Source organism: Hypanus sabinus, unplaced genomic scaffold, assembly GCF_030144855.1.
Source record: "Hypanus sabinus isolate sHypSab1 unplaced genomic scaffold, sHypSab1.hap1 H_4, whole genome shotgun sequence".
In the NCBI taxonomy this organism is placed as follows: domain Eukaryota; kingdom Metazoa; phylum Chordata; class Chondrichthyes; order Myliobatiformes; family Dasyatidae; genus Hypanus; species Hypanus sabinus.
Window position 1 is genome coordinate 958,818 of NW_026779045.1, and position 22,719 is coordinate 981,536.

Consider the following 22,719-nt stretch of genomic DNA (forward strand, 5'->3'; position numbering starts at 1 on the left):
GGCAGCTGTGGAGGCCAGGTCATTGGGTACACTTAAGGCAGAGGCTGATAGATGCTTGATTAGACAGGGCATGAAAGGATATGGGGAGAAGGCAGGGAGGGAAATGGATCTGTCATGATGCAATGGTGGAGCAGACTCGATGGGCCAAATGACCTAATTCTACTCCTAATATCTTATACTGCTCACATTTTCTTGTGGGCATTCACAGGTGAAAAAATACAATAGAATCAATGAAAAACTACAAACAAGCTAAGAATGACAAGCAACCAATGTGGAGTCGAAGACAAACTGGGCAAATTTAATATTAATTAAGTAATAAATAAATAATACAGTACTGAGAACATGTTACAGAGTATTATTTATATTCTGCAGAGTCACTGCCATTCCTGACTTCTACGTCAAAGTCAAAGTGGAGTTTATTGTCATCTGCTCAAGTACATGTCGGCACGGGAGCAAAGAAAAGAAGCTGCAGTAGAGATACAGTACAACATTCACAAGAAAATCATCAACTAAACATGATGCAAAAACATTATCCGAAATTATACAAGAAAGAAACAGTAAAAATCAAGGCCCATTCCAGCGCAAAGTGGTCAAAGCAAAGCACTCTCGCTGAACACTTCAAACGTGGTGTGTACGTTTGAATTGATACCTGCGGTTTCTAAAGGGTTAAAGCCCCGCTCTCTATTCTGGCTGTATCCCGCCCATTCCTTTCCTCTCGCGATGCTATTGGTGGATAGTAGATGCCAGTCATCCTTGTAGCCACGCCCATACACCCGCTTCCCCGAAATTGACTCAAAACTGTTATCAAGTGGTGACTAATTGAGAGCCGGACAGACGGCAGGTGGTTCGGGCCGCTCAGCAGCCGGTTGTTTGGGGGCCGATCCACAAAATTACCATATCAAAACTAAAAGGAAATTTTAAAAATTAAGAGTGACCTTTATGATTTTATTAAATACGATGAGTTATTCTAATCTCGAATTATTGGTAAAAATATATTCACCAAGAAGAGGAAATCTGTAAAGGTTGAACAATGCAAAGTGAAGATTGACAATGGCATTTAATTTTAAAACTATTTCTGCAAAACAAGGATCTTGGAACTGTTTTAACGGGATTTCACTCAGTGATGGGTAGTCCACTCGCCTCAGTGTAGAATCGGAAGCAAAATGCGCTTTTGCCTGAAGAAGGTCTTTCTGATGATATCTGGGGCCACAGTCACTTTCCTTCTCCTGGCGTTGGTGGATTACCAGCGGCGAGGAGGCAGCAGCGGGGTCAAGGTGAACGCCGGCCGGCTGTCGGCCGCTCCGAGCGTCCGGGGTGCCGGAGGGGACCCGCCGCCCGGAGCAGTCAAACCCGGGCTGACATCTCAAGGGACGCACCCCTCAGAGCGAGCGGCTCGGCAGCGGAAAGTGGAACTGAAGGACATCTTTATCGCCATCAAAACCACTCACAAATTCCACAAATCCAGACTGGAAGTGCTTCTGCAGACCTGGATCTCAAGAGCTTGGAAACAGGTATTTTTTTTTTTAAAAAAATTAATATTTTTTATCTGCATCTTAAGCCCGGGTACCGTGCGCTCGGGAACAACGATGAACATACTCGGCGGGTCAGGCAATATCTGTGAAGACATGTCACACAAAAGCGGTCCTTCGGCCCGAGATGCCCGTGCGGAACACGATGTCAAACTAAAGGAATCCCTCGGTCCCCTGTACATTCACGTGTCGGCATAAACGCCTGGTAAACTCCGTTATAGAATTTGCTGCACAATCAGAATCCGGTTTATAATCACCGGCGTGTGTCGTACAATTTGTTAACCTAGCAGCAGCAGTTCAATGCAGTACACAATATAGAAGAAAAGAGTAAAAAATAAATAAGTTCCTCAATTTCAATCCATGTATATTGAAGTTTTAAATCGTGCAAAACCGAAAGTAATATATATTTGTAAAAGTGAGGTAGTGTTCACGGGTTCAATGTGCATTTAGGAATGGGATGGCAGAGGGGAAGAAGCTGTTCCTGAATCGCTGAGTGTGTGTCTTCAGGCTTCTGTACCTCCTACCTGATGGTAACAGTGAGAAAAGGGAATGCCCTGGGTGCTGGAGGTCCTTAATAATGGACGCTGCCTTTCTGGGACACTGCTCCCTGAAGATGTCCCGGTACATTGTAGGCTAGTACCCAAGATGGAGCCGACTAAATTTAGGACCACACACTCACTATTCTCTGCATATTCCCTTTAAACTCACACCCCGCCCCCGCCATCGGAAAGCCCTGACCCCTAGTACTAGATGTTGTAACCTTGGGGGAGAAAGGACTTCTCCTGCTATTTCTCTCATAACTGAATGAATTTCCACCGGGTCTTCCCTCAGCCTCTGATTCTGCAGAGAAAACGTCCCAAGTCTGTCCACCCTCTCCTTGTAGCACGTACTCTCTAATCCGGGCAGCACCCTGGGGAACCCCAGAATCTGAATTGGAATCACAACCAGGTTTATTATCACTAACATGCAATATAACCATATAACAATTACAGCACGGAAACAGGCCATCTGGGCCTTTCTAGTCTGTGCTGAACGCTTACTCTCACCTAGTCCCACTGACCCGCACTCAGCCCATACCCCTCCACTCCTTTCCTGTCCGTATACCCATCCAATTTTACTTTAAATGACAATATCAAACCTGCCTCTACCACTTCTACTGGAAGCTTGTTCCACACAACCACCACTCTCTGAGTAAAGAAGTTCCCCCTCGTGTTACCCCTAAACTTTTGCCCCCTAACTCTCAACTTGTCCTCTTGTTTGAATCTCCCCTATTCTGAATGGAAAAAGCCTATCCCCGTCAACTCTATCTATCCCCCTCATAATTTTAAATACCTCTATCAAATCTCCCCTCAACCTTCTATGCTCCAAAGAATAAAGACCTAACTTGTTCAACCTTTCCCTGTAACTTAGGTGCTGAAACCCAGGTAATGTTCTAGTAAATCTTCTCTGTACTCCCTCAATTCAATATGATTCAATAATTGAGCATTATGTTTTAATAAGTCATGAAATTGTTTAGTGACAGCGGTACACTGCAATATTTAAAAAAATACTATAAATTACAGTAAGCTGCGTATATATAAAATAAATTTACAAAGCAGTGCAAAAAGAGAGCCAAACTGTAATGGGTTGATTGTCAGTTCAGAAATCTGATGGCAGAGGGGAAGAAGCTGTGCCTGAAATGTTGAGTGTGTGTCTTCAGGCTTCTGTACCTCCTCCCTGATGGGAGGATTGAGAAGAAGGTATGTTCTGGATGCTGAGGGCCTTAAAGGTTGGATAGATCTTTGCATGGTGGGGGAATTAAGGATTCTGGGGAAAAGGCAGGTGAGTGGAGATGAGTCCATGGCCAGATCAGCCACGATCTTATTGAATGGCGGGGTAGGCTCAATGGGCCGGATGGCTGACTCCTGCTCCTATTTCCTATGTTCTTATGTTCTCAAAGATGGATGGTGGAGAATCTAGTGCCCATGTTGGAGCTGGCTCAGCTTACAACTGTCTGCAACTCTTTTTCCTATCCTTTGCAGTGGCCCCTCCATACTAAACCAAATGCTCTCCATGGTACACCCTGTAAAAATTTGCAAGAGTCTTTGGTGACATAGCAGATCTCCTCAAACTCCTCATGAAGTATGGCTACCGATGTGCCTCTTTCACGATTACGTCAATGCGCTGCATTAATACGACCAGAGTGCGCCACATCATGCTGGCTTTCTTGATATGCGTAGCGGCTAGCGCGCCACTATTACAGCTCGGGGTGTCGTAGGTGGAGTTCAATCCCAGCATCCTCTGTGAGGAATCTGTACGTCTTCTCCATGGAATGTGTGAGTTTCCTTCGGATGCTCTGGTTTTCTCCCGCAGTCCAAAGGTGTACTGGTCATTGGTCATTGTAAGTTGTCATATGATTAGGTTAGGGTTAAATTGGGGGTTGTCAGGGTTGCTGGGCAGCACAGCTCGAAGGGCTGAGAGGACCTACTCCGTGCTGTATCGCTAAATAAAAATTAAACAAAATACTTACCTCCTATAGCAGTGCCTTGACTTCCTCAGGAGGCTAAAGAAATTCGGCATGTCACCCTTTGACCCGCACCGGTTTTTACCGATGCTCCACCGAAAGCATCCTATCCAGAACCATCGTGGCTCAGTACGGCAACTGCTCTGCCCGTGACCACAGGAAACCGCAGAGAGTTGTGGACACAGCGCATCACAGAAACCAGCCTCCCCTCCATGGACTCTGTCTACACTTCCCACTGCCTCAGTAAAGCAGCCAGCACAATCAAACACCCCACCCTTCATGGACCTACACTCTTCTCCCCGTTCCCATCGGACTCGAGACACAAAAGCCTGAAGTCATGTATCACTAGGCTTCTATCCCACTGTTAATAGACTATTGAATGGACTACCAGTACCGTAACAGGCGCTCTGGGCCACTGGTACCGTAACAGGAGCTCTGGACCACTAGTACTGTAACAGGTGCTCTGGACCACTAGTACCGTAACAGGCGCTCTGGACCACCAGTACCGTAACAGGAGCTCTGGACCACCAGTACCGTAACAGGAGCTCTGGACCACCAGTACCGTAACAGGAGCTCTGGACCACCAGTACCGTAACAGGAGCTCTGGACCACCAGTACCGTAACAGGAGCTCTGGACCACCAGTACCGTAACAGGAGCTCCGGACCACTAGTACCGTAACAGGAGCTCCGGACCACTAGTACCGTAACAGGAGCTCCGGACCACTAGTACTGTAACAGGTGCTCTGGACCACTAGTACCGTAACAGGCGCTCTGGACCACCAGTACCGTAACAGGAGCTCTGGACCACCAGTACCGTAACAGGAGCTCTGGACCACCAGTACCGTAACAGGAGCTCCGGACCACCAGTACCGTAACAGGAGCTCCGGACCACTAGTACCGTAACAGGAGCTCCGGACCACTAGTACCGTAACAGGAGCTCCGGACCACTAGTACCGTAACAGGAGCTCCGGACCACTAGTACCGTAACAGGAGCTCCGGACCACTAGTACCGTAACAGGAGCTCCGGACCACTAGTACCGTAACAGGAGCTCCGGACCACTAGTACCGTAACAGGAGCTCCGGACCACTAGTACCGTAACAGGAGCTCCGGACCACTAGTACCGTAACAGGAGCTCCGGACCACTAGTACCGTAACAGGAGCTCCGGACCACTAGTACCGTAACAGGAGCTCCGGACCACTAGTACCGTAACAGGAGCTCCGGACCACTAGTACCGTAACAGGAGCTCCGGACCACTAGTACCGTAACAGGAGCTCCGGACCACTAGTACCGTAACAGGAGCTCCGGACCACTAGTACCGTAACAGGAGCTCCGGACCACTAGTACCGTAACAGGAGCTCCGGACCACTAGTACCGTAACAGGAGCTCCGGACCACTAGTACCGTAACAGGAGCTCCGGACCACTAGTACCGTAACAGGAGCTCCGGACCACTAGTACCGTAACAGGAGCTCCGGACCACTAGTACCGTAACAGGAGCTCCGGACCACTAGTACCGTAACAGGAGCTCCGGACCACTAGTACCGTAACAGGAGCTCCGGACCACTAGTACCGTAACAGGAGCTCCGGACCACTAGTACCGTAACAGGAGCTCCGGACCACTAGTACCGTAACAGGAGCTCCGGACCACTAGTACCGTAACAGGAGCTCCGGACCACTAGTACCGTAACAGGAGCTCCGGACCACTAGTACCGTAACAGGAGCTCCGGACCACTAGTACCGTAACAGGAGCTCTGCACTACTAGTACCGTAACAGGGGCTCTGCACTACTAGTACCGTAACAGGGGCTCTGGACCTCCCAATTGACCACGCTCTGGCCTTGCACCTCACTGTCTGTCTGCACTGCACGTTGTGTAACTGGAACACTCAATTCTGCATTCTGTTACTGAATTCCTCAACGTGCTGCATGGATGCCATACAAAACAAAGATATTTCACTGGACCTTGGTACGTGACATTAATAACCAATTTACCCGTCGTGGACATGTTCCCAGGGCCATGAGTCTCGCTGTAGTGGAGTCGCATGAACACTCAGGTCGGGTATGATCCTCTCCTGTAGGGTATTCCCTTAATGGAGACCTCCTGTGTGTGACTTTGCTTAACTTGGGGGAGGTGTATGTATCGGCAGCCACTACATGGTCTGTGACAGGTCAGGGTCAGACAGACAGACAGACAGACAGACTTTATTGATCCCGAGGGAAATTGGGTTTCGTTACAGTCGCACCAATCAAGAATAGTGTAGAAATATAGCAATAGAAAACCATAAATAATTAAATAATAATAAGAAATTATTCCAAGTGGAAATAAGTCCAGGACCAGCCTACTGGCTCAGGGTGTCTGACACTCCGAGGGAGGAGTTGTAAAGTTTGATGGCCACAGGCAGGAATGACTTCCTATGACGCTCAGTGTTGTATCTCGGTGGAATGAGTCTCTGGCTGAATGTACTCCTGTGCCTAACCAGTACATTGTGGAGTGGATGGGAGACATTGTCCAAGATGGCATGCAACTCGGACAGCATCCTCTTTTCAGACACCACCGTCAGAGAGTCCAGTTCCACCCCCACAACATCACTGGCCTCACGAATGAGGGGCAGGGGCATCGACCTAATGCAGAATTTCCCAGCCTGGGATCTACGAACCCACTGGTTTATGGTAGGGGTCCATGGCTTAAAGGTTAAGAATCCCTGCTCTAATGCAAGATGACTGGGGTCTCTCCACTGCTGCTGTCTTCTTCCAGCTTCACTGCTGTTGTGATATGTCATCGTCCTCCGCTGCCCATCACTGTGGCATCGGCTGGACTGCTCTTTGTTTTGGAACCACCCCTTGAACTTCCCACCATGGGTGACCCTACCGGGAACTAAGCTGCAGGCGGCATTACACTCGAAAGCTCAGGAAATCATTACGATGATCCTCTCCACCATGATGATCCTGTAGTAACAGGACAAGGAAACAACACACACAAAATTCTCCCCGTGGCCACGTGGGTTTCCTCGGGTGCTCCGGTTATCTCCCGCTTTCCAAGGATAGGCTAGTGGGTCAATTTGTCACGTGGGTGGAATTGAGTGGCATGGGATCGTTGGGTCGGAAGAGCCTGTGACTATGCTGGAGGAACTCAGCAGGTCAGGCAGCATCTATGGAGGGGAACAAAGAGTCAGTGTTTCAGGCTGGGATCCTTCACCAGGACTGGAAAGGAAGGGGGAAGAAGCCAGGATAAGAGAGTGGGTGGAGGGGGAGAATAAGCCAGCAGGCGAGAGGCAAGACCAAGTGAGGGAGAAGATAGGTAGGTGGGAATGGAAGGGGAGTTGAAATGACAAACTGGGATACGGCAGGTGAAAAAGGTAAAGGACTGAAGAAGGAGGGATCTGTTGGGAGAGGAGAGTGGACCAAAGGAGAAAGGGAATGAGTAAGAGTACCAGGGGAAGATGATGGGGAGTTGTGAAGAGGAAGGGTAGGAGGGGAGACAATGGGGAATAGGAAAAGAGAGAAGGGGCCCTACCCCCTCTGATTCAAAGTTTGTGGTCAAGTCTGTCAAAGGCAACTTTCACCTAACACCTGGTTTGAGAGAGAGGTCTGGCCACTAAGACACAGCTGAGATATACCCAGCAGTATCGCTTTCCAGCTTTGAGTCTCCGGTGAAATGTCTGGAGTAGTTTTGTTTATTACAGAGTCTATAAAGAGTATTCACCCCCTTTGTCATATTTAGCAGACACACCTTTGATAGCAATTACAGCCTTGAGTCTGTGTGGATAAGTCTCTATCAGCTTTGCACACCTGGAAAAAACTATTCTTCTTAACTGTTCAAGCTCTGCTAGATTGCATGGGGATTGTGAGTGAACAGCCCTTTTCAAGTCCAGCCACAAATTCTCAGTTGGATTGAAGTCTGGACTTTTACTTGGCCACTCCAGGATATCAACTTTGTTGTTTTTAAGTCATTCCTGCATAGATTTGGCTTTGTACTTGGGGTCATTGTCTTGCTGGAAAACAAATCTTCTCCCAAGTTGCAGTTCTCTTGTAGACTGCATCAGATTTTCCTCTGGGATTTCCCTGTAATTTGCTAAATTCATTTAACCCTCTACTTTCACAAGCCTTCCATGGACAGTGGCAATGAAGTCCAGGATGCAACATGATGCAGCCACCACCAAGCTACACGGTACAGATGATGTGTTTTTGATGATGTTTTGGCCTACGTCAGACATGGCATTTAGTCAGGTGGCCAAAAAGCTCAATTTTGGTTTCATCAGACCATAGAACCTTCTTCCAGCTGACTTCAGAGTCTCCCACGTGCCTCCTGGCAAAGTCTAGCTGAGGTTTCATGTGAGTTTTTTTTTCTAACAGTGGCTTTCTCTTTGCCACTCTCCCATAAAGCTGTGACTGGTGACGCACCCAGGCAGCAGTTGTTGTATCACCGTCTCTCCCATCTCCGCCACTCGTAACTCCTCCAGAGTTGTCTCGGGTCTCATACTGGCCTCCCTCACTAGTCTCCTTCATGCACAGTCACTCAGTTTTTGAGGACAACCTGCTCTGGGCAGATTTACAGCTGTACCATATTCTTTCCAGTTCTTGATGATTGACTTAACTGTACTCCAAGGGATAGTCAGTGACTTGGAAATTTCCCTGACTTTTACACTTCAAAAACCTTTCAGTGGAGTTGCCCTGCGAGTGCTCTTGCCTTCATGGTGAAGTCTTTGTCAGGATGCTGACTTGCCAGCAGTTGGGCCTTCCAGATACAGGTGTATTTTTACTACAATCAATCGAAACACCCTGACTGCCCACAGTAATCTTCATTTAACTAATTATGTGACTTCTAAAATCAGTTGGCTGCACCAGTGAAGATTTGGTGTGTCACGTTAAAGGGGATGAATACATGCAATCAATAATTTTGTGTCTTATGTTTGTAATGAATTTTGATCACTTTGTAGAGATCTATTTTCCTTTTGACATGGAAGGTTTTTTTTGTTGATCAGAGTGAAAAAGCCAAATTAAATCCACTGTGATCCAATATTGTAAAACAATAAAGCATGAAAACTTCCGGTGGGGGGTGTGAATACTTTTTATAGGGACTGCATGTGCATTGCAACCTATATTGTTGAATTGAATTTTGAAGAATGCACGTTTTCTGAAAAAAATAAGAGGCATTGTGTCATACTCCATCTGAAAAATGGCAAATAGCAATGAAAGATGTTTGAAGCTGCCCAATTTTGTCTCTTCATATGGTGGTGTAGCAGTTAGCGTAGTGCATTACATCACCATCAGTGTTCAGTCCCCCCTGCTGTCTGTAAGGAGTTTGCACGCTCTCCCCATGTTCCCTCCAGGTGTTCCAGTTTCTTGCACGTTGCACTCCTCAGGGCCCTGCTGTTCACTGTGTAAGACCGACCCTGAGTGGTCCCACCGAAGTGTAACTCCTCACACTTGTCTGCATTGAATCCCATCCTTGGACTGTGCTGTTTGTTGACACAAGTGACACATCTCACCGTGTGTTTCGAAGTACACGTGAGAAGTAAAGCCAATATATAATTTTTACACTGGTGAGGCCTGTCCACAGATATTGTGGATGATTGGGCAATGCCAGTTTCGCTATTGCACCCCACCACAGCAGAAGCTCCCTGATTGGATATCGGAGTCAGATAGTCATAGAACACTACAAGCACAGAAGCAGGCCTCTCAGTCCATCTGGACTATGCTGAACTATTTATCTGCCTAGTCCCATTGAGCTGCAGCTGAACCACAGACCTCCAAACCCCTCCCATCCACGTACCTATCCAAATTTCTCTTAAATGCCAAAATCAAACTCACATCCACCACCTCTGTTGGCAGCTCATTCCACACTCTCACCACCCTCTGAGTGAAGAAGATTCCCCTTAAACATTTCACCTGTAACCCATGACTCCCAGTTCCAGTCCTGGTTCTCGCTGGCCAGGAGCCTCTTCATGGGCACCCGTTATGCAAGAGCCATTAAGCAAACTATGAGTTGAGGACTCATTGTGGCTTCTGCCAGCCAGGAGTTGACTGGTTTACTGAGAAACACCATTTCCTGCCACTGTCTGGTTTCTGTTATAGTTGTGATATTGGGAAGCCTGGTGACCGTGAATAGCACGCTACTGTCTGTAAGGAGTTTGTACGTCCTCCCTGTGACCCCATGGGTTTCCTCCGGGTGCTCCGGTTTCCTCCCACAGTCCACGGATGTACGGGTCAGGGTTGGTGAGTTGTGGTGCTGGAAGCTCGGCAATACTCGCTAGCTGCTCCCAGCTCATCTGCGGACCGTGTGCATTTCACTCTGTGTTTCAAAGGTACATTTAATGTCAGAGAAATGCATACAATATACATCCTGAAATGCTTTTACTTCACAACCATCCAGGAAAACAGAGGAGTGCTGGCAAAGAATGAACAACAGTTAAATGTTAGAACCCCAAAGTACCCCCCAGCTCCCCTCCCTCCTGCGTGTAAGTGGCAGCGAGCAACGATCCGCACCCCCCATGGCAAAAAAGCATCGGCACCCGCCACCAACACTCAAGCATAAGCAAGGCAACAGCAATGACACAGACTTGCAGTTACCCCAAAGACTGCTTGTTCACCTGGTATTCGACCTCCCACAGGCTCTCTCTCTCTCTCTCTAAGAAGGGAGAAAGGGGTGTCTCCGTTTCACAGCGAGAGGGGAAACAAAAACAACTCGCTGGTTTACGATGCTAGAAGTCCATTACGTCACTTTTTCCGAGCTCTGTGCCCAAAGATCTCGGGTCTCTGGGCACACAGCCGGAGATCTTCCATCTCCAACAACACACGGATCTCCTGCAGAGGCGCCAACCTCCAATCCCTCCGCTTTCCCGAGCCACGAGATCTCGGTCCTCCGCAGGTGAGCGAGACTCCCAGGCCGAGCCCTTGGCGTGCCGAGCAAACCATTGGTGAAACCCCCAGAGAGGGTCCCATTCCCGCAAAGAGCCGTAGTCAGCGTGTGACTCCAGGTCAGGGTCTTCAAAAGAACCTTGAAAGGGAAAAATAGAGATATTAAAGATGGGACTAGAGCTGTTTATGAAGATGCAAACGAAGGAGTTGCCGTTAGGTACCATTAATCCTCCCAAGCTCCTCCCCTTGATTCGAACTACATGTGACAGATAAAGCTCATTTGTATGGAAGAGTGTAGGGACTGAGAGGATATTGATGCTAATCTCCTTGCAGTAGCTCAGTCGGAGGAAGTATTTCAGAGTCAGGGTTGTTTGAGGTAAACGGGGTGCTTTCGGCAGCCATCACTCTAACAGTGACACAGGTGTTGTGAACATCTTTTGCTGATATCAGTCAATGATAAAAAACAAATGGGTGCAGGATTTTGGACATGAGAAAAGGAGTCATACGGGCAGAATTAGGCCTTTTGGCCCATTGAGTCTCTCAGCCATACCATTATTTTCCCTCTCTCCTTAACCTTTGATGCCCTTATTAATGAAGAACCTATCAACCTTTGCTTTAAATATACCCAATGACTTGGCCTCCACAGCCGCCTGTGGCAATGAATTCCCCAAATTCACCACCCTCTGGCTAAAGAAATTCGACCTCATCTCTGATCGAAGAGATTCTGTGGCCGCTGAAAGTCTTGGGCAATGCACACAGAATGCTGGAGGAGATCAGGAAATTCTGTGTGTTTACTCCCCTCCGTAGCTGACTGGCACTGGCCTGCAGGCTTCACTCTCCTCTGTGCCGTAGCTGACTGGCAGTGGCCTGCAGGCTTCACTCTCCTCTGTGCCGTAGCTGACTGGCAGTGGCCTGCAGGCTTCACTCTCCTCTGTGCCGTAGCTGACTGGCAGTGGCCTGCAGGCTTCACTCTCCTCTGTGCCGAACTGGCCCCGGGGCTGCAAACTTGCTTTCGAGGACTCTCATGTTCTGAGTGTTTATTTGTTTACATTTTTTATTGTTTGCACGAATTTCAAAGAATTTCTTTGTCACATGGAGATTCTCGTGGATTCTATTGTTTCTTCCTGTGGCTGCCTGAACGAAGATGAAACTCAAGGTTGTATATGGTATCTATATCTCAATAATAAATGTCCTTTGAACTTTGAGTTCCTCCTCAGTGTGGCTGAAGGATTTTGATGGTGGGCCTTGCCACGACGTGCTTCCGTCTCGGAGGAAACAGTATGCCATGACTGTGTGGAATGGAATTGAGGGGCTGAGTGCCTCCTGCTGCTCCGATCCTCCTGTGTTACCAGACACAAGCACATACTGGAAGGGCAGAATAACTTGTGTTGTGCTGTAAAATTTACTCATGACAAGCTCAGTTACAGTGAGCTCAGTACCGAATGCGTGACAATTCAATGTGTTTAGTTTTTAATTGCGTGGAGGGGAAGTCCCATGAGCAGTGGACGTGTAACAGAGGAGACACACGGGGATGTGTAACGGAGGAGGCACGTGGGATGTGTAACGGAGGAGACACACGGGGATGTGTAACGGAGGAGGCACGTGAGATGTGTAATGGAGGAGACACACGGGGATGTGTAATGGAGGAGACACGTGTGGGTTGTGTAACGGAGGAGACACACGGGATGTGTAACGGAGGAGACACACGGGATGTGTAATGGAGGAGACACACGTGGGATGTGTAACGGAGGAGACAGGCACAGAATGCGTACTGGAGGAGACACGTGCAGGATGCGTAACGGAGGAGAGACACGTGCGGGATGCGTAACGGAGGAGAGACACATGCAGGATGCGTAACGGAGGAGAGACACGTGCGGGATGCGTAACGGAAGAGAGACACGTGGATGTGTAACGGAAGAGAGACACGTGGATGTGTAACAGAGGAGACATGCATGGGGATGTGTAACGGGGAGACACACGGGGATGCGTAACGGAGGAGACACGTGTGGGATGTGTAACGGAGGAGACACGTGTGGGATGTGTAACGGAGGAGACACGTGTGGGATGTGTAACGGAGGAAAGACACGTGGATGTGTAACAGAGGAGACATGCACGGGATGTGCAATGGAGGAGACACGCAGGATGTGTAATGGAAGGGACACACGAGGGATGTGTTACGGGGAGACACACGGGGATGTGAAAACGGAGGAGACACACATGGGGATGTGTAACAGGAGACACAAGCAGAATGTGCAATGGATAAGGCACACACACAAGATGTGTAATGGAAGAGACACATACACAATGGAAAATATTCAGTTTGTTTTATCAGTCGCGTTTCGAGTGATCAGATCAGTATCTCAGACGTGGGCTTGTCACTGAGAGGCTTCGTGACAGTGTGTGCTCAGTACATCCTGTTACAGAGGAGTGCAGCTGCTGTATGTTCACCCAAACCATTCTCTGCCACCGAGAACCAGAAAGCTGTCTGGACAGTTTCAGTTCCTGCACTTGATTTCCATGGCAACTGTGTCTCCCATCCCCCAACCAATCCCTCACTCACCACCAACCCTCACAGACACCGCACACTCCAATGCCTCACTCACTACCGACCCTCACAGACACCCCACACTCCAATCCCTCACTCACCACCGACCCTCACAGACACCCCACACTCCAATGCCTCACTCACTACCGACCCTCACAGACACCCCACACTCCAATGCCTCACTCACCACCGACCCTCACGGACACCCCACACTCCAATGCCTCACTCACCACAGACCCTCACAGACACCCCACACTCCAATCCCTCACTCACCACCGACCCTCACAGACACCCCACACTCCAATCCCTCACTCACCACCGACCCTCACAGACACCCCTCACTCCAATGCCTCACTCACCACCGACCCTCACGGACACCCCACTCTCCAATCCCTCACTCACCATCGACTCTCAGAGACACCCCACACTCCAATCCCTCACTCACCACCGACCCTCACAGACACCCCACACTCCAATCCCTCACTCACCACCAATCCTCAGAGACACCCCACTCTCCAATCCCTCACTCACCACCGACCCTCACAGACACCCCACTCTCCAATCCCTCACTCACCACCGACCCTCAGAGACTCCCCACACTCCAATCCCTCACTCACCACCGACCCTCACAGACACCCCACACTCCAATGCCTCACTCACCACCGACCCTCACAGACACCCCACACTCCAATGCCTCACTCACCACCGATCCTCAGAGACACCCCACACTCCAATCCCTCACTCACCACCGACCCTCACAGACACCCCACACTCCAATCCCTCACTCACCACCAATCCTCAGAGACACCCCACTCTCCAATCCCTCACTCACCACCGACCCTCACAGACACCCCACACTCCAATGCCTCACTCACCACCGATCCTCAGAGACACCCCACACTCCAATCCCTCACTCACCACCGACCCTCAGAGACACCCCACACTCCAATCCCTCACTCACCACCGACCCTCACAGACACCCCACACTCCAATCCCTCACTCACCACCGACCCTCAGAGACTCCCCACACTCCAATCCCTCACACACCACCGACCCTCACAGACACCCCACACTCCAATCCCTCACTCACCACCGACCCTCAGAGACAACCCACACTCCAATCCCTCACTCACCACCGACCCTCACAGACACCCCACACTCCAATCCCTCACTCACCACCGACTCTCACAGACACCCCACACTCCAATCCCTCACTCACCACCGACCCTCAGAGACTCCCCACACTCCAATCCCTCACTCACCACCGACCCTCAGAGACACCCCACTCTCCAGTCCGGCAACAGCCTGATGCCCACAGCCACAGTCCTGACTCCCAACACCCCCACTGCCCAGCCCCTACACCCACACTCATAAACATGGGATCTGCAGAAGCTGCAAGACCAGGGAAAAACACACAAGATGCTGGAGGAGTTCAGCAGGTCGGACAGCGTCTATGGGGAGGAATAAACCGTCGACATCTTGGGCCAAGAACCTTCTTCAAGGAATGAGAGAGGTTCAGAGAAAGGGCAGACATCCTGCCACTTTCCATCTTGAGATTCATTCACTTGCAGACATTTACAGGAAAATTAAGAAATACAATATTTATGAAACCCTATACCAAATCAAAGCCTGTCAGGCAACCAATGCGCAAAAGAATCAACTGAAATAATGCTCCGAACCCGGGTTGTAAAGAGCTGTGAGTTTGTAGGGCGTCGAATCAGTTCAGAGTTTGGGTGAGTGAGGTTGTCCACAATGGTGAAGGAGCCTCATGTTGTAGGGTAATAACTGTTCCTGAACCTGGTGGTGTGGAATCTGAGGCTTCTGTGCCTCCTTCCTGATGGTAGTCGTGAGAAGGGAGCACGCCCTGGGTGGTGGGGGTCCCTGATCATGGAAGGTGGTGGAAAATGTTTCAATTAGTCAGGCTGGTTTGACCTTATATTATGTCGGCTACTTTTCTAATATGCGCTGTCGGGTGCAGCTGGCAAGAGTATTTATGGTCCAGGCCTCATTGTCTGGAGAAGGTGGAGGTTTGTCTTCCCAATGCTCTCCACTCCCTGCTGACACAGGAGTGCAAATGCTGCGGTCTGGAGCAAAAGAAAAGCTAGTGGCAGAACTCAGCGTGTCGTCGTTAAGATAAAGCTTCATTTCTCCCGAAGGAAATTATTCTTGCTCAGTCAGAAATGTATACTTTAAAATAAAAAGTGTAAGTATTGAGGTGCAAAAAACACAAAATATGCATTTAAAAAGTAGTAGTGCAAAACACAGATGTGCTTTGAAACCATAAGCATGTACTTGAGGAGGAGGAGTTGTAGAGTCTTGGAGCCACGGGGAGAAAGGGTCTCCTGTGGCGTTTAGTGATGCGTCTCGGTGGAATCGATCTGTTACTAAAGATGCTCCTCTGTTTGTCCAGTATGTCATGGAGGGGGTGAGAGGGATTTTCCATAATGCTCAGCTCCTTCTGTGGCACCCTTCACTCAGACACAACCACCGGGGAATCCGGTTCCACCCCCCAAGCAGACCCAGCCTTCCTGATGGGCTTATCCACCTTCTTGCCGTCAGCTGCTCTCCCCCTGCAGACCACGGCGTGGAGTAGAAGGCCGGCCACCGCTGAGTCGTAGGGCATCTGCAGCAGAGTGCCGCGGATGCTACTGACCGGAGCCTCCTCAGGAAACGCAGTCGGCTCTGCCCCTTCTTGAACCGAGCCCCAGTCTCATTTATTGTCCGGGTGAGTTCCCAGGTCCTGGATGACTTCCACATCCGTTCCCTTGATGGAAATGGGAATGCCGGGCGTTTTCGCCTTCCTGAAGTCCAACTCCTGCGTCTTCGTGATGTTGAGCCTGCACCACCCAACCAAGTGAAGTGTTCATTTAGAAATAAAGGAGTGTAGCCAGCCCTTCCAGCTCAGTGAGTCCCTGCTGTCCGTTTACACCAGTGTCATCAATTAACCTACCAACCGGTCCGTCTTTGGACTGTGGGAGGACACCGGAGCACCCAGAGGAAACCTGGACGTTCGCAGGGATAACGAACTCCTTCCAGTCCGTGGTGGGAATGGTACTCGGGCTTCTCCCATTCCCACAGCATTCAGACAGGCATTTGAAAAGTATCCTGCCTTCGTGATAGTGGGGTGGGGCTAAAAGAATACCCCCCCCCCCCTCCACCCTGAGTGTCATCTTGGGAACCAGTGGCAACACAGGTCGATAAAGTTAATGGAATAGTTGCTTTTACTAGCTGAGGCATTGGGTTTAAAAGTCAGGAGGCTATGTTGCAACTCTGGTTAGGCCACATCTGCAGTATTGCGCTCAGGTCTGGTCACCCCGCTATAAGGAAGGATATTGAGGCTTTGAAGAGAATGCAGAAGAGGTTTTCCGGGGTACTGCCTGGTTTGGAGGCTGGGCAAGCTCGGCTTGCTTTCTTTGGAGATCCGGAGGCTGTTCACTAGATTTTGAGAGGCTTCAAAAGAGTGGACAGAGAGTATGTTTCCCAGAGGGCATGCACTAGAGTGGGTAGGTTGAAGGGGGGATGTTTTTACTCAGAAAACGCGGAATGCACTGCCTGGTGTGGGGGCAGAGGCAAATTCAATAGAGGCTTCTAAGAGACATTTGGACAGGCAGGTGGATGCAAGGACAAAGGAGGGATCTGGACATTGTGTAGGTAGACAGGAAGGATTAGTGTTTTGGTGTTTTTAATTTGCTTTTTAGCTGATTTGGCACAACACTGTGGGCTGAGTGGTCTGTTCCCATGCTGTACTGTTCTGTGTTCAATACTGAGGGGACTTCAGTTCCGTTTTACCGCCTGTGCTGAGTGAGTCATAGTACCAAAAGCCCCACCCTGCCCCACACTCATGGTTAGACATGAAGCGTGCAGAAAAGAGGAAACGGGCCTGTTAGTTCCCCACTCTTACACTTCCTACAGACTTTATTCAAGTCAAAAAAAGGAAGTTGTTCAATGCAGTTAATCTGGCATCCGGAGAACTTCTCTTTCATTATAGCTCATGCACCCGAAAACAGTCAAAAATAAACCCTGCTGACTCTTTTCTCAGCAAATTGTTTTTAAGATGTTTCTTTGGAAACCAAGCTCGAAATGCTGATGATTTATCCAGTCCATAGTCAGCAAAGGCTCAGGGGATGAACCAATGACCTTCCTGAGGCAGAGTCCCCACGTTTCTCATCACTCCTCTCATGCCCTCCGTCACGTTCAATTTTGCAGGCGGCTGTGTGTTGTGAGAAGGCAATGGGACTTTTACTGAGGCTTTAATGGCACAGCATTCATCCAATCGGTTCCTGAGTATTTGATGGTCAATCATAACACACACACACACACACACACACACACACACACACACACACACACACACACACACACACACACACACACACACACACACGTCTCTCTCTCCCTCTCTCTCTCTCACTCTCTCACACAGCTCAGGTCTCACTCACTCTCACACACACACACACAGAGTGCAGGTCTCTCTCTCTCACACTCTCTCTCTCACACACACTCTCTCTCTCACACCCTCTCTCTCTCACTGTCTCACTCACACACACACACACACACAGACAGAGCGCAGGTCTCTCTCTCTCTCACACTCAGCACAAAATGCTGGAGGAACTGGCAAAATGCAGGATCTCCCAGTGGCCACCCATTTCAATTTGACTTCCCATCCCCAGTCTGATACACCTGCCCCGACCTCCTCCACTCAAATTTAATCAAACATTTCCCAAGCTACTTCTCTGAAAGACCTTTCATAGAACCATAGAACATTACAGCACAGAAACAGGCTTTTTGACTCTTCTTGGCTGTGCCGAACCATTTTTCTGCCTCGTCCCACTGACCTGCACCTGGACCATATCCCTCCATACACCTCTCATCCATGTACCTGTCCAAGTTTTTCTTGAATGTTAAAAGTGAGCCCGAATTTACCACTTCATCAGGCAGCTCATTCCACACTCCCACCACTCTCTGTGTGAACAAGCCCCCCCCCAATATTCCCTTTAAACTTTTCTCCCTTCACCCTTAACCCTCCCCTGGCCTCAGTGGAAAAAGCCTGTTTGCATTCACTCTATCAATACCCATCATAATTTTATATACCTCTATCAAATCTCCCCTCATTCTTCTACGCTCCAGGGAATAAAGTCCCAACCTATTCAACCTTTTTCTGTAACTCAGTTTCTGAAGTCCTGGCAACATTCTTGTAAACCTTCTCTGCACTCTTTCAACCTTATTAATATCCTTCCTGGAATTCGGTGACCAAAATTGCACACAATACTCCAAATTCGGTCTCACCAATGCCTTATACAACCTCACCATAACATTCCAACTCTTATACTCAATACTTTGATTTATAAAGACCAATGTACCAAGAGCTCTCTTTACTACCCTATCTACCTCTGTCGCTATTTTTAGGGAATTTTATATCTGTATTTCTAGATCCCTCTGTTCTACTGCACTCCTCAGTGCCCTACCATTTACCTTGTATGTTCTACCTTGGTTTTTCCTTCCAAAGTGCAATACCTCAAACTTGTCTGTATTAAACTCCATTTGCCATTTTTCAGCCCATTTTTCCAATTGGTCCAAATCCCTCTTCAAGCTTTGAAAACCTTCCTTACTGTCCACTACACCTCCAATCTTTGTATCATCAGCAAATTTGCTGATCCAATTTACCACATTATTGTCCAGATCATTGATACAGATGACAAATAACAATGGACCCAGCACTGATCCCTGTGGCACACCACTAGTCACAGGCCTCCACTCAGAGTAGCAATCCTCCACTACCACTCTCTGGCTTCTCCCATTGAGCCAATGTCTAATCCAATTTACTACCTCTCCATGTATACCTAGCGACTGAATCTTCCTAACTAACCTCCCATGTGGGACCTTGTCAAAGGCCTTTCTGAAGTTCATGTCGACAACATCCCCTGCCTTCCCTTCATCCACTTTCCTTGTAACCTCCTCGAAAAACCCTAATAGATTTGTTAAACATGACCTACCATGCAGAAAGCCCTGATAAGTCCCTGTCTATCCAAATACTTGTAGATCCTATCTCTTAGTACTCCTTCCAATAATTTACCTACTACTGACGTCAAACTTACCGGCCTATAATTTCCCAGATTACTTTTAGAGCTTTTTTTAAACAACAGAACAACATGAGCTATCCTCCAATCCTCCGGCACCTCACCCGTAGATACCAACATTTTAAATATATCTGCCAGGGCCCCTGCAATTTCAACACTAGTCTCCTTCAAGGTCCGAGGGAATACCCTGTCAGGTCCTGGGGATTTATCTACTCTGATTTGCCTCAAGATAGCAAGCACCTCCTCCTCTTCAATCTGTGTAGGTTCCATGACCTCACTACTTGTTTACCTCATTTCCGTTGACTCCATGCCAGTGTCGTTAGTAAATACAGACGCAAAAAAACCCATTTAATATCTCTCCCATTTATTTTGGTTCCATACATAGCTGACCACTCTGATCTTCAAGAGGACCGATTTTATCCCTTATTATCCTTTTGCTCTTAATATACCTGTAGAAGCTCTTTGGATTATCCTTCACCTTGACTGCCAAAGCAACCTCATGTCTTCTTTTAGCCCTCCTGATTTCTTTCTTATGTATTTTTTTGCATTTTTTATACTCCTCAAGTACCTTATTTGCGCCCTGTTTCCTCTACATGTCATACATCTCTCTCTTCTTCTTTATCAGAGTTCCAATATCCCTCGAGAACCTTTGGAGTAACTAAATACGTTGTGGGATTCTTTTGCCACGCGCAAAATGCTGGAGGGACTCAGCAGGTCAGGCAGCATCTATGGAGGGGAATAAAGTATTTACATTTTGGCCCAAGACCCCTCATCATGTTGGGAAAGGAAAGGGAAGAAGCTGGAATAAGGAGGCGTAGGGGGAGGGAAAGAGTTACATGATGGCAGGTTATAGGTGAAGCCAGGTGAGTGGAGAGGTGAGGGGGATGATGTAAGAAGCTGGGAGGTGATAAGTGGAAGAGGCAAAGAGCTGAAGAGGAAGGAATCTGACAGAAGAGCAGGAATAAGCAGGAAAAAAAAAAGCAGGAATAGGGGCACAGGGGGAGGTGATAGACAGGTGAGATGGTAACCAGATGGGGAATAGAAAAGAGAGAAAGAGGAAGGAAGGAGTAATTACCAGAAGTTAGAGAAATTGATGTTCATGCCATCAGCTTGGTGGCTACCCAGATGATATAAATGTTAAAGTCTACGCATCTCTGGCAACCAACTGAGCCAGTCCCATTCTCCCAAGTCAATCCAGTTTCCTTTCAGAATCCTCAATCATCTCCACTTCCACCTTCCTCTCAGCCCCTTCCGTCCACCCCAGGCGAAGGCCCCTTCTTTCTAGTTGAGACGCTGAGAGGTGTGGGTACAGGACAGGTGGCTCTCAATCTGAATGTGTGGACCCTCCACACTTGGCTCGTGCTTCAATCCTCGCGACAGAATCCGTTACCCGGAAGAGAAACCACAAGGTGTTTGATGTCTGAGCTGAGCAGGGTGCTTGTGGTTGACCAGAGTAGTGTGTTGGAAGTAGAAGGCAGTGTGGGATGTAGACTTGGCGAGAGTTTGAACTGGAGTAGGAACGCAGGAACAGAAGAAGCAAGTGTTTCTGTGAATTCTACAGTATGCCAAAGTCAGATTGTTGATTAACGCACAGTCTGAACAGTTGAATTTAAAACAGAAATGGGAGAGAACAAAAGTCACCACAGTGGGGTGGGGGGGGGGCAGAGTGTGAGTGTGTGTGTGTGGGGAGAGATGGAAATGTGTGGGATGAGGCTGGACTGATGGGATTTAGAATATTAAAATAAGCATGTGATGCTTTATAAGGAATTGGTCAGCTTGCACTTGGAGTGTTGTGAGCAATCTTGGGCTCCTTTTCTCAGAAAGGAGGTGCTGGCATTGGAGATGCTCCAGAGAAGGCTCACAAGTGTGCTCCCGAGAATGAGGAGCGTTTGGTGGCTCTGGGCCTGTACTCACTGGAGTCTAGAAGAATTAGGTGGGATCTCTTTGAAATCTATCGAGTACTGAAAAGCCTAGATAGAATGGACTTGGAGAGGATGTTTCCAATAGTGGGTGAGTCTAGGACCAGAGGGCACAGCCTCAGAAAAGAGGGACGTCCATTTAGAACAGACATGAGGAGGAGGAATTTCTTTAGCCAGAGGTGGTGAATCTGTGGAATTCATTGGCACAAACGGCAAAGTCATTAGTTATATTTAAAGTGGAGGTTGAAAGGTTCTTGATTAGTAAGGGCGACAAAGGTTATGGTGGAGAAGGGGATTGAAGGGGAAAATAAATCAGCCACGATAGAAAGGTGGAGCAGATTTGATGGACCGAATGGCCTAATTCTGCTCCTGTGCCTTTGTGTCTTATGAGAGGTCCGTGTATCCAAAGCACAGACCTTGCATTACTAAGAAGAATCTGGTGGACATGCTTGTCGAAGCTTTGATAAGATACGAGGAAAATTAGCATAGCCATTTAGGGTTGAGTGTGGTAGGCTAGGAGGACATAAAGCCAGCAGGAAACAGTTGGGCTGAATGGCCTGTGTCTTGGTCAATATCAATGTACCATAGAAAGCATCCTAAGATGGCTTGGTATGGCAATTGCTCTCTCTGAGACTACAAACAACTGTAGAGGCTTCAGGTTCAAATTTTGATTTTTTTATTACATGTAATTTGAGATGAACAGTGAAATGTGTCCATTTGAGTTGACAACCAACACAACCTAATGATGTGCTGGGGTAGCCACCCATTTCAGTGCCAACAGACAGGAGGTACCTAATAAAATGGCCACTGTGTGTATGTTTGTGACCTTCTGCTTCAAGGTTTGAAGTGTTGAGCATTCGGTGATGCTCTTCTGCACACCACTGTTGTAACGTGTGGTTATTTGAGTTACTGTCACCTTCCTGTCAGCTTGAACCAGTCTGGCCATTCTCCTCTGACCTCTCTCATTAACACGGTGTATCACCCACAGAGCTGCTGCTCACTGGTTGTTTTTTGTTTTTCACTCCACTCTCTGTAAACTCTAAAGACTGTTGTGTGTTAAAATCCCAGTAGATCAGCAGTTTCTGAAATACTCAAACCACCCCATCTGGCACCAAGAATCATTCCACGGTCAAAGTCACTTAGATCAGACTTGTTTCAATAACAGATGTTCGGGCTGAACAACAACTGAACCTCTTGACCATGTCTGCATGCTTTTATGCATTGAGTTGCTGCCACGTGATTGGCTGGTTAGATTAACTGGCAGGTGTACCTAATAAAGTGGCCAGTGAG

The 22,719-nt window shown here is 48.3% G+C and overlaps 1 protein-coding gene across 1 annotated transcript in view; it reads left to right on the plus strand.

Annotated features, from left to right (window-relative positions):
* The first annotated feature begins 834 nt into the window (after positions 1-834).
* Positions 835-22,719, plus strand: part of LOC132386067 (beta-1,3-N-acetylglucosaminyltransferase lunatic fringe-like) — a 53,042-nt gene continuing 31,157 nt past the window's right edge. Inside the window, exon 1 of the mRNA XM_059958354.1 lies at positions 835-1,511. Coding sequence (XP_059814337.1) covers positions 1,164-1,511 — 348 coding nt within the window. The 5' untranslated portion in view covers positions 835-1,163. The remainder of the gene's footprint in view (positions 1,512-22,719) is intronic.